General features: G+C 38.3%; 1 protein-coding gene across 7 annotated transcripts in view; it reads left to right on the top strand.

Annotated features, from left to right (window-relative positions):
• The window catches only part of Trpgamma (Transient receptor potential cation channel gamma), a 102639-nt gene that overhangs the window by 73679 nt on the left and 16074 nt on the right, over positions 1-12886 (top strand). For 5 of the 7 annotated variants that reach the window (XR_001100214.2, XM_012361854.2, XM_012361852.2 and 2 more), the window contains 10 exons: positions 4268-4502; positions 6282-6402; positions 7127-7417; positions 7840-7973; positions 8052-8193; positions 8488-8683; positions 8963-9157; positions 9993-10218; positions 11376-11756; positions 12221-12724. Coding sequence is in view for 6 of the 7 variants with exons in the window: in XM_012361854.2 (XP_012217277.1) it covers positions 4268-4502; positions 6282-6402; positions 7127-7417; positions 7840-7973; positions 8052-8193; positions 8488-8683; positions 8963-9157; positions 9993-10218; positions 11376-11756; positions 12221-12724 (2425 nt within the window). In the remaining variant the exon portion in view is untranslated. Of the gene's footprint in view, positions 1-2410; positions 4503-6281; positions 6403-7126; positions 7418-7839; positions 7974-8051; positions 8194-8487; positions 8684-8962; positions 9158-9992; positions 10219-11375; positions 11757-12220; positions 12725-12886 lie in introns of those variants that run through there. The other 2 variants (XM_012361851.2, XM_012361858.2) reach the window with 2 other exon arrangements.

The raw sequence follows: 12886 nt of genomic DNA, 5'->3' as shown, positions 1-12886 counted from the left end.
GGTCAATGGGCGGAAAAAAAAAGTTGCATAAATTTTAATTTTTCACATATTTTTATATTCTTTACACTCTAATCTATCTAAAAATATGTTTAGAGCATTTATTTTTATTGATATTTGTACTAATAATAATTAATGAATTTAGTATTTTGAAGAAATAGTGAATTTACTGTAGATTGTAGCTTGAGTTTAAGAACTCTCAGATTGAAAATAGACGAAAACTCTTGTCAAATTTCTATTACAACAAAATAAATATGTTCTAAAGATGACATAAATATTATTTTTATGTTGTCAAATAATTTATTATACATGATATTTATATTTCAATACATGTAGTTAAAGAGAATTAAATTCAAATGTTTAAAGTGCCAAAAAGTTTACGGTCCAAAACGGTCCAGACTGAAATATACGTCAATCTACAGAGCAAAGTATGTAGTTTCTTAGCATATACGTTTTGTATCCCTCTTCGTCCCCCTTTTGCAAAAAATTTCTAATTAATGTTAGTTCGATGCGGCTAGTAGCGTCTAACTGGTTCATTTTCTTTTGAAATTTTTAAATTTAATCGCGAAATCTGATGCAAACTACACTTTGTTTTGAACCATTGTTATGACTAACAATTTTATATAAAAAAATTGATAGAGAAAACAAAAGTTATTAATTTTTAAATAAATTTTTTTATAAAGTAAAAAAATTATAAACTAATTGTACCGCATCAAATTTCAAATTTTTCTTTACGATAAAAATAATTATTTGTTGATTACTTCTCAACTCTTGCATTTTTTTTTTATGTCTTCCATTGAGATTTTGAAATTTTCGATCTATTAGACGGCATGCGCGATGATCTAAATATTCAGTATCTTGTCTGAATGAGAAAGAGAATTTCTTTATTACACGAAAAGAATTTTTCTGGAAAATAATAACACATATGATATATGCGCATAATAGTAAATAAACATAGAATGATGTTTTTTATCTCAGCAAGTTGGAAACATGTAAAAATCAAGCAAAACTCCGCATTTACACACCACTGAATGGATTTTAAAGACATTGTAGGCATATAATGTAATATTCTTTAGAGATCGTTGCTATCACGATCAAAAGTCGAGGACATGTTTATTTATTTAATTGCTTGCCTCGAAAAGTTGTCATGAGCGACAAAATGTGGACCCTATTAATAACTAATCCGGGGGGGGGGGGGAAGGGGCAATAACTAATCAGATTCAAAGAAATCGCGTCGTATAATTGGCAGATTAGAGTGATTTTTTGGGTGGGTAGGGATATGATAACTCTCAGGAAGATATAAAAATCGCGAAATCGCTCTCAAAGACATAATTTGTTGAGCTCCTCGAACAATAACCAGCAAAAAGTTAATTTATACTTGTTTGACTTTACTCGTATCTTACTCGACTGTACCGTAATTGACTCGTATCTACATTATGAATAATTTCAAAACAAATGGTGATGTATTTACCTTTATACGTGATAATAATCTGAACAAATATGACTGCAATGCCGTGACAGATGTCATCCTAAGAACTCTCAAGATCGAATTATCTCAATCTGCTTTCGAAGCATCACGATCTAAATTTTCAAATTTCTTGAAACATTTCAAAGCAAGATGGGCAGCAAGTAGATATAACGTTGAAAAATTTTGTAAAAAAAACGAGACATGGTTGAATAGTAAATTCTCATTCCCAGACGAGATACTACGGTCAATTCCAAGTTCATCATGCACACCGCCTAATAGATCAAAGTTTTTTGAAAATCTAAGTGAAAGACATAAAAGAAAAAGAACTCAGGAAGCAAGAAATAATCAAGAAATGGTCGATTTCATTGTAAAAAAAAAATTGAAATCTGATGAGGCGCAATTTGTTTACGATTTTGTTCAAAAATATCCAGAACATGTTGAAAAAGTGAAGCAATTCTGTGAACAACTATTAGATGGGACGGGATCTATTGACAAAGAGACTGCGTTGAGTACTTATGTTTCAGCGAAATTAACACGAAATCAATATAATATTATTCGTGATGTTACAAAATTTGAATTTAGAAAATTACCAAGTTATTATGAAATTCAAAAAGCAAAACAAGACTGCCTTCCAAACAAAGAGTCCATCAAAATTACTGATACAGGAGTGAAAGTTTCTTTGCAGAGTTTACTGAATCACACCGCACTTAGGTTCATTCAACTTTTGCGTTCTGATTTGGAACCATTTACAAATTTAACTATGGTTTCGAAATGGGGATGTGACGGTGCTTCTAATCAATCTCCTTACAAATTGAATTTTAGTGACGAATCGAAAGATGATAGCAGTGTATTCATATGTAGTTTCGTACCAATTAAAATATTTAATAATGATAATAATAACGTTCTCTGGCAAAATAACTGCCCTTCCTCGACTCGATTTTGCAGACCAATAGAATTTCAATTTGTCAAAGAAGAAAAGATCGTAGTCAAATTTTGCGTTGATGATATCAAGGCCCAAATATCTTCATTAACATTATCCACTTCAAAAGAAGGTATTTCGATGAAACATGAAATGGCACTGACCATGATTGACAACAAAATATGTAATATATTGACTGATACAAAATCCTCCATGAAGTGTTATTTATGTGATGCTTCTCCTAAAGAAATAAACAATTTGGATTTGATTGAGAAAAAAGCTATCAAAGAAGAACACCTGTCGTTTGGATTGTCATTATTGCATTGCTGGATCAGATGCTTTGAATGTTCGTTACATATTTCCTACAGAATAAATATAAAATGTTGGGCTGTTACAGGTAAGCAAAACAAGCGAAAAATCATTGCTGGATCAGATGCTTTGAATGTTTGTTACATATTTCCTACAGAATAAATATAAAATATTGGGCTGTTACAGGTGAGCAAAACAAGCGAAAAATTGAAGAAAGGAAAAAAGCCATACAATCCGCTTTCAGAACCAAAATGGGCTTATTAATTGATATTGTAAAACAAGGAACAGGCACATCTAACGATGGCAATACTGCCAGAAAATTCTTCGCTGATCCAAATTTGTCAGCTGAAATCACAGGCCTGGATAAAAATCTAATAATTCGATTTTCAATTTTATTACAAACAATTGCCAGTGGAAAAAAGTGGATATAACGAAATTTCAAGTTTATGCTTATGATACTGCAAAACTTTATGTTCGGCTATATCCATGGTATTATATGCCAGTAACAGTGCACAAATTGTTGATTCATGGAAGCGCTATAATAAAATATGCAATTGTACCAATAGGTCAATTATCTGAAGATGCCCAAGAAGCGAATCACAAATATTTTCGAAATTATAGGGAAAATCATTCTCGAAAAATGTCTCGAAAAATGAATAACGAAAATATATTTACGAATCTGTTAATTGCTTCAGACCCAGTTGTTTCACATTCAAGACGAATAATTGAACACAAAAAAAAGAACTATGTGACGATGCTAAGAATCTTTTAGAACTTGACGAATCAGATTGTTATGAGTAAAATAATAAAGACACTTGGCGGACACTCAGAAATGAAATTGATCATATATACAATATTAGCTTTGCTTAGTTATTCGGTTTCTTTTTCTTTTTTAAACATTGCTATTGTATTGTATTTTGTATATTGCTATTGTAAATTTTTGTGATTATTGTGATTTTATTTTATTTTATTGCAGTGCAAAATGTTCGACTTATTATTAAATGTCAACTACATGATTATTTAATTTGACAATAATAATTGAGTTATTATTAAATTATTTGATATTTTAGGAAGATTAGAACTGTTCAGAGATTGTTATTCTTCAACAACAAAATTAATTACACTGTAATAATTCTTTTTTTTTTCTTTATTTAAGTGAATGAATTTTGCTATATGTCGATAAAGCATTTGTTAACTGTATAAATTATTTTAATTATAATTAAATTGATTTTTTAGTTTACAAACTTGAAGTATATTATTCTTAGTTAATATATACCAAATTTCAAGTTTTTTTATTGAAAAATATTAAAACTATACGTCAATGACCGCGAAAAGAGATATTCGCCCCACTGTGCGCCGGTGCAACTGTCACAACATTATTGATGCGGGTGGAATCGGGCTCCAATTAAGGGGAGATAGAGACAGAGAACGTTCGTTAGTTTAACATTATAATAACTAACGACAGTTTGGACAGCAATGGCAGTTTAAACTGATCGCGCAGAGGTTGCCACCTTCTCCCGGAGTCGCATGACCGGAAACTGTCGGTCAATATCGCGTTACCTGGATATTTCCAGTTCGTGGCGCATCCTAACGTGCAGCAGCTACTAGCATCGATCTGGTACGAGGGCCTGCCGGGGTTTCGGCGGAAGAACATGTTCCTTCAGGCGCTGGAGATCGTCAGGATCGGCGTACTCTTCCCGTTTTTCAGCGTGGCGTACATCATTGCGCCCCACAGCATAGTCGGCCAAACCATGAGAAAGCCATTCATCAAATTCATCTGTCACTCCGCGTCGTATTTCACTTTTCTATGTGAGTAATGTTCTTCGCTTGCCACTTACGTAACTTGGTCGCGAGCCGCAGTTGCAATTGTTAAAAAAAAAACAATACTTTTTTTTTTTTATTTACCGTTGGAGAAATATGTGAAAAGCCAAGTCCAAGGTAAAAACCGAAGCTTCGCTTCGCGCCAAACGCGTGTGCGAAGCGGATGAAGCGCTTCGATAACAGGCATTTCGCAGAGCACTTTCGTGTCACGCTTTAAATCTAACCACTTGGCACGACGTCCGGCCGTAACCTGCCATTTCCTAGATTGTTCGCCGCACTTGATCAGCGTGATCCAAATATCCGGTTCATTCCGGAAATATCGGTGGCCGAATCAGCCCGAAACCTATACACACCGTCTATTCTTACAGATACATCTCTTATTCACGGCCTGCGTTGTTACGTCATGTTCTCCTTCGCGACACTTCATTAATTCGCGCAGCAAACCACGCACGCCCGGTCGAAATTCTCGCTGACGAAACGTCTGTCTCACTTTTACGCGTCTCACGGGCGATATTTTCCATTTCATCAAGAGAAGAGAGTGGGAGCAATTATTTGATTGAACGCATTTTAATCTGACTCACATGCACACGAACGGATGTGCGTTATGAGATTGTTACATATGAAATGTCGGTTTTATATCGATTTTCAGGTAATTTCTGAGGCAACAAAATAAATGCAAATAGAAGAGTATTTTTCGTATTTCTCAGAATAAAATGCCATTTTCACAATCTCGCTTCGATCTAAAGCAGAAAATTTAAAAATGTAAAGATCAAAAGCCAAAAGCACGCTTTTATTTTCGTAATAGGTATTATTTACGTCACATTTCGTATCTATTTTTCTCCTCACACGTTTTTAATAATATGTAAATGTAAGGAATTTATACTAAAAAACTGTTTTCGTCGTATCTGACTTTAAATTCACACAATAATGTCACTAATTTCCCCCAAAATTATCTCTTTATATTTCCACAAATTTACTGTAACTCGAAAAAATGCAAACATTTTGTAAAAACTCATGGAAGGATATTTTTGCGCGACAGTCACATCATTTTAATGGTACGCGATATTTGATTATCAAAACGCGCTTTAAGCTCTCTTCAAAAACCTTGGTTTTTGAAATTTGACATTTCATATGCAACGAACAAATAATTTCACGCATTTATGACATTCAGCATGAATTATCCGGAAATATTCGGAAAAGAGTGCGACACGCAGCTCGAGCAGTGCGTTTCGTACGGCGTATTTAACTTTCCGGCACGTTGGCGGATCAAACATCCACATGGCGAACGTCAAACAGTTTACAAATACCTTTCGGAGCCGCTACCAATAATAGTCGTGCACTAATGTGCGGAATTCAGCCGGCTGAGAAGCATTACTACTGTTCCGAGATTAATTGTTCGCCCGACCACGAGCGATACATCCTACTTGACTTCCGCTATTCAACGTAATCCCCGATTATATAGGGCGTTTCGTTATTATCAGAGGAATAATAGATTTAATTTTAGTAATGCTTTCACATGCCTTTTTTCGAGCTAGTATAAAAGAAAAGTCGACTAAAAGAATATTTTCTGTCAGTCTTCTCTCTAATTTTCACAACGCCAACTACCTAGAATATGAAATTGCAAATTAAATCTCCGCTGAAGTCCATTTAAGCTGAATCAAGAAACACGATTTATTATTACAATCTGCTACGCCCCGCTGTTCCGAAAGATAATGACTGTCCTGAATTTTCTAACGATAATAAGCTCGCACAATTTTCTTTGCGCAGTCATGTTAATTCTGGCTAGTCAGCGAATAGAAACTGTGATTGGCAATTGGTTGGGACACGAGACCCCCGAACAGGAACCAGTGCCGACGAAAAGAGGCGCCGCACCTACGATCGTCGAATGGTAAGACTGCTTCCAATCTTGGAAACTCATTTCCGTGTATCCGCGTGTTATTAATTCCGAGCACGAGCACACTGCGAGTTTTTCATTTCGCCGAGCGAGTAATAGCGAGGGAAATTTTTATATTTGAGAAGTACAAGCAATTTGAGCGGAAAATTGCAAAAATAAAAACACGGGAAGGAAAAACGAGGGGGAGCGAAGTGAGAGAAGCCACGTAACATCCGTGTAATATCTACCGGCTTATGACACTCTTCTTTCGCGCGGCGAGACGGTAATATAGAACGCAGAGGCGTTACACAGTAAGTCGGCGGTAAGCGAGATAAGCCCCGGAGACGCGTGCAATCTCGAGAGATCTTTCCCTCACGATGACGATATCGAAATGAGGTGATCAGAGCCTGTCGTATTGCAGATTTATTCCCGCCGCGGGATCAATTTCGCATTTAATTTGGCGTTTTATCAATAGAACGTCACTGCGACACGGTCAATAAATAAGCAGAGCGCGTGCAGCAGCGAAAGAGGATAATGACGGAGCGGTCGAAACGCCGGCTCCGAGCTCGGCTTTAGATTCCGAGTGGCGAGTCGATCGAGTTTCTTCGCGAAGCGCGACGTTGAGCGAAAACAAATTGTGCGCTAGCGCGCGCTATTCGGTTAGCGCGCCATTCGCCGTCGTTCGCAAGTTGAATGAGATCGAAATGAGATAACTGGAAACTTGAAACGCACACCGCAGGTTTATATTAGCCTGGGTGTCGGGGCTGATCTGGTCGGAGGTGAAACAGTTGTGGGACGTGGGCCTGGAGGAATACGTGAACGACATGTGGAACGTGATCGACTTCGTGACGAACTCGCTGTACGTAGCCACGGTCGCGCTGAGGGTCGTCGCTTACTACAGGGTGCAAAAGGAGAACGCGGACCTGAAGTTGGCGGGCGCGGAGCCGATCGAGCTTGAGCGCGAGGAGTGGGACACTTGGGATCCGATGCTCATCTCCGAGGGTCTCTTTTCCGCCGCCAACATCTTCAGGTAATAAATTGCGATTGTCTATTATGTGTCACTGTTGCACACGAAGCGCGGAATAGAACAGGTTAATCCCTCTTTGTCTATTTGTACTATAAATGATTTCTTTATCCGCCGTAAGATAATGAAAAACACATTTAAAAAGTTTATAGAACGAAAGAATCTTCTTTTGCGTCTTTATTTTTATAACTTTCTTTTTACTAAAAAATTATATATCGTGCAACACTTCTCTCGGTTGTAATTTTATAATTTGGAAATTCGTGTGAATACATTAATGCATCGTGTTTGGAATGCCGATGAATTTTTGATTGCTTTAGCAAGTCCGGTGCGGCGAGGCGCGGTGTAATGTGAAAACTCGATATTGGGAAAGTTAGTGCAGAAAGCTCTAATACCTATTATTCAAATTAAAAGTACGAACAACGTTGCAGCTCGCTGAAGCTCGTCTACATATTCTCCGTGAATCCTTACCTCGGCCCGCTGCAAGTTTCCCTGTCGAGAATGGTCATAGACATTATGAAGTTCTTCTTCCTCTACGTGCTGGTGCTCTTCGCCTTCTCGTGCGGTAAGACTCGTTAACGATACCATAACATAAGCCGCGCTGCAAGATACAGGAAAGATTAGCACGAAACACATTTGTTAGGTCTCAATCAACTTCTCTGGTATTACGCCGACTTGGAGAAGAAGCGATGCCCCACGGCGTGGACGTATTCGTCTAACGGCAGCATCAACTCCACCGCCAACGCAGACTCCAACGCGTGCGTCGTCTGGCGTCGATTCGCAAAGTACGTCACGATAATTGTCACATAAATATTTATCAGACGCATACAAAATCAGGAGAAGCAGCTGTTTTCAATTCTTTAACCCTGCGATTTTAGATTATCGCATTAATTAGTCTTAATTTTCTTATTTAAAACAATTTTTGTTTTTACTTAAAAATTCTCGAAGAGAAGCATTTTAGATCTCGGAAGTAAAATTATAAAGTAATTTGGAGAATATTCTTTTATTATTTTGCTGGTAACATATTGCGAATGACATGACATAAATGATAATTTGTTAAAATTATTCTTGTTTCGCAGTTTGTTCGAAACGATACAGACGCTCTTCTGGGCGGTGTTCGGCCTGATTGACCTCGAGAGCTTCGAGCTGGACGGCATCAAGATATTTACCAGGTTCTGGGGTATGCTGATGTTCGGCACTTACTCGGTCATCAACATTGTCGTCCTCTTGAACCTTCTGATCGCCATGATGAATCATTCCTATCAACTAATCTCGGTAAGTGCGCCGTCTCTTGCGAATTTCCGCGAGAGAGAACGATGAAAATGAGAAAGTGTAACGGAACCTTTAACTCTTCATTCAACCTTAAATACGAATGTTATATCGAATGGATTAATACGACGATAATGGGGACTTCTATTCGCTGCGAGATCAATTAACGAGAATGAATCGCGAGAATCTGAAGTACACTAGAATAAGAACGAAAATATACGCGGATCGCACTTTTCGCATTCACAATTAGCAAGCGATCTAATTAGCGGCGTGGCTCGCAATTAGGAACGCGCCGATGTCGAGTGGAAGTTCGCCAGGAGCAAACTTTGGATCAGTTATTTCGAGGAAGGCGGAACTGCTCCGCCGCCGTTTAACATCATACCGACACCGAAGAGCGTCTGGTATGTCGGACAATGGATATATCGGAAGCTCTGTGGACACAGCAGGGCGGCCAAAAAGGAGCACATGCGCACGATCAGGGTAAATGACAGTTCTCGGATTTTCCCGGAACAGAGTAGAACGGAGATGCTACCTTCGTAACAATTCTCTCGCGGCTCGACCTCTCTTCCGAGTTTTGAACCGATGGATTTTTATCTCTCGCGAAACGCAAAGCACGAGCTGCAGAATAAGATGTCAAATTGCTGAAGATTCTGCGAGCGCTGAAAAGCGTTGAAAAATGCATTCTACCGCGAGACGCTTGTTACGAATTTCTCCGCAATTTTGCGGCCCGCATTTTGGATTTTAAAATTTCATTCCCATACGCGGGGAAAAGTGTCGAGAATATTTAGAGTGAAATTTCGGGCGGCGAAGTTAGCACATTTTTTTTCGAACTTCTAAGCCATATTGAATCTGAGGAAAAGTTTTATCGTTATTAGTTACAATATTCTACCGCTGTGCAAATTTAGATTGGATGTCTACATAGAGTTTTTAAGATTCACCAACTTTTATCTGCAGATTTTTCAAAAGAATTTGAAGGCAGAGTTCTTAACAAATGCGATCCATATTTTTCAAGTTGGAAATGATTGAAGGCATTTTTTTTTTCAAAGAAAAAAAGCAGAAGTTTTTCCTTCATTAAAGTTCAAATAAAGTTTCTTTTAACAGATTTACACTTTGAAAATTAATTGCTGAGATATATCATTGAGAACTATCGAAAATCAATTATCGACTTCGACTTTTATGTCTAAGGAAACATCAATTGAAACATTAATTGAAGAATCTCTGGTGTCTAAAGGTAAAAGGTGGCCTGGTGGCATCGTAGCATTTGTAATAAAATCTTTTGACGTTGAAAGGTTTCGATTTCTGAATTTTGTCCTAGCGTAAGGTCAAACAGGCTTCCGAGCGAGACTTCAGATATCAGAGTATCATGAGGAATTTGGTAAGACGATACGTCACCGTCGAGCAACGCAAGGCGGAAAACGAAGGTGTCACGGAGGACGACGTGAACGAAATCAAACAAGACATCAGTGCATTTCGCTGCGAGCTTATCGAGATACTGAAGAATTCCGGCATGAACACGTCGACCGCGGCGAGCAGCGGTACGGGTAAGTCGTATGGAAATAAAAAAGAAGAAAAAAGAATGGTCTACAAATACTCTGCATGTGAAATCGCATCGATTTATTTGCTTAGTTTCCTATTAATGTAAGAGTTGAATGTAACGGTGGTAAATATTGACCGCAAATATTAATTCTGTTCGATAAACGAATTTATTTGGCCGACACAATATTATTTAGTGGAATGAATCTGTAAAAATGCGCAGATGGAATCAAATTATATATATATTAATCTTCCATTTCTGGAAATTAAACGATGTTTTGATTCCGAGCAAAAATACGTTCGACGCGATAACGTGCGAGTGCGTTTCCGAGTTGACGATGAAAATTATATGAGCGACAGCGCAATTCTTGGTAATCCGCAAATTGTTAATCGCGTCACGCCGAGCGTCGAAACTTTAAATTTAACTCCCGCGATTCCGCGCGCGAATACCAATTATTATTTTATTCGCAGTAACGCTTGCATTAGTTACCGAACAAAGGTCTCCCTTGTAATACAAAATTAAAGAAAGCGCCATTAATCATTCGGAGTTTCAGTTTTCTAATTACTGTAATTAAGGATTTCTCTTTAAAGCCAGTTCTTTTAAAAGCCGGTCACCGGCGTTGCGTCAATTTTAATAATTTTATAAAGGGATAATGCGTGGGACAACGTTCCACATTGTTCCACAAATTTTACATTAACCCAATTCGTTGTTTTTCATTCTCTTTTTCGCCAGCAATGAACCATCAATCGTAGTTATTTGCGGCTTTAATTATCTATAGAAATCCGATTCAATTTTTATTACACATAAATTATTTTGAAAGCTACGCAATTTATTAAAAAATCCAGCACATTTTAAAAGAGTTAAAGCACTATTATTTGTTTACGCAATAGATATCGATGTTTTTGTACGTTATTTTTTTAAGATATTTGTATTTGTTGCACTTTTTCTATTAAGTATCAAGCAATACATAGAATACGCACATTATATTGAATTCAATTATTATAATTAATATCCTTTATTTAAATTAAATTTCCTTTATTTACAAAACGTTTATTTAAATTGAAAAAAAGATATTGCAGAATTGAACGTTTAGTTGTTTAAGTTTCTTTGAGTTTTTTGTAGATTGCTTGAGCACGCTGGTCGGTTCTTTTGTCTGTCCCGTAGACGCTAGCCTTAAAGAGCTGTCCATAGGTGCGGGTGGCAAGAAAAACCGCCAGAAGGAGCGACGTTTGATGAAGGGTTTCAACATCGCGCCGCAACCGGGCGGAAGCGGCACCTTACCGCCCGTGGCGGAATTTATCGCGTCCCTTCAGCAAGCGCAGCACGAAAATTCCCATAATGATCTATTTGGCTCGACTCTTAGCGGCATATTCGGGCCGGGCGGCGCAACCCCGAAAAAGAGCCCACATCACACCAGCACTAATAGCGTGCCCGGTCTGGCCACCGGGCCGCGACAAAGTCGCGGCACCAGAGGTAGCTCCCGGAAGAAACGTTGGGGCACTCTGATCGAGGCGGCGAAGGCCGGAAGAGTCTCCAGATTGATCGGTAAGTTCAAAGTTACTTTTGCTATCTTTTCTATTAACCTTTTAATCAAATTGTTTTGTGTATAAGTAAAATTTTACTATTATTGTGGAAATGTGCAAAGCAGTACGTGTTTCGAAAATGTTAAATATAATTTAAAACAATAAACTGATTAAAATCACGATAAAAAGATATAAATATGGAATTCTTTCTCATTAGCCAAAATATTTTATCAATCAATATTTATTTCGTATTTCACATATACATGTATCGCGATAATTTTAATAAATATTAAAATTGTGAATATTCCGCAAACTATTCATCGTGTTACGCAGAGCGTTAAGAATTTAATTTTGTTTCTTATAAATCTCATGTCCTATGATGATTAACGATGCCGTTGGAAAAACATATAATTTTATTTTTTACATTGCGAAATGATAACAAGAGAATTGCTTTATAGATAAGCGGACATTATTCTCTCCTTCCAGGTAGATCTCGTTCGGAGGACTCGGTGTACTCGCCGGCGTCCGAGGACGGCGGATCGCGGTCCGAGGGTTCCTCGGACTCGAAATCCTCCTTGGAGGGAGCCAGTCACGATGTACAAAGCAGAACCCAGCACCCTCCCCCTCACGCTCACTCTCATCACGCGCATCATCACGAGACGCATCACGTGTTTAGCCACGGTCTGGGCCCGGCTCTGGCCGCCTTAAGAAAGAAGCGCAAGAAGTTCTCCGCCTCGCGGTCCTCCACACCCGCGATGACCGGCAGCACGAACACGAATCCCCCGGAATCGAGCGCGGTGCAGTCGGTCACCACCCTCCTGGCGTCCAGAGTCTACTCGAAGAAGCAGCTGCAGCGCGCGAGCAGCGTGCCAACCCGGGGTCCCGAATTAACGCCGCAGTCATCGATAATGTCACGACGACACGAGGTCACGCAGAGCCAGCAGCCCAGTCTCGATGTTGTTGAGATCGCCAGCATCAGCGAGCAGCGAGGTGCGCCAATATTGTGACATTATTAAGCTTGTTGATAAAGGCTGTCATTTAAACCTCTGATTAAAAACATCTGGTCTTTCATTAATTTCATTAAATTTGCACACCGGAGTTTATATAAATTTTAAATTTTTCTGAAATGTTTAATGTTTCTGAAAAGTACAC

This window comes from Linepithema humile, chromosome 1, assembly GCF_040581485.1.
Source record: "Linepithema humile isolate Giens D197 chromosome 1, Lhum_UNIL_v1.0, whole genome shotgun sequence".
NCBI lineage: Eukaryota > Metazoa > Arthropoda > Insecta > Hymenoptera > Formicidae > Linepithema > Linepithema humile.
This window is presented reverse-complemented; position numbering and strand designations above follow the sequence as displayed.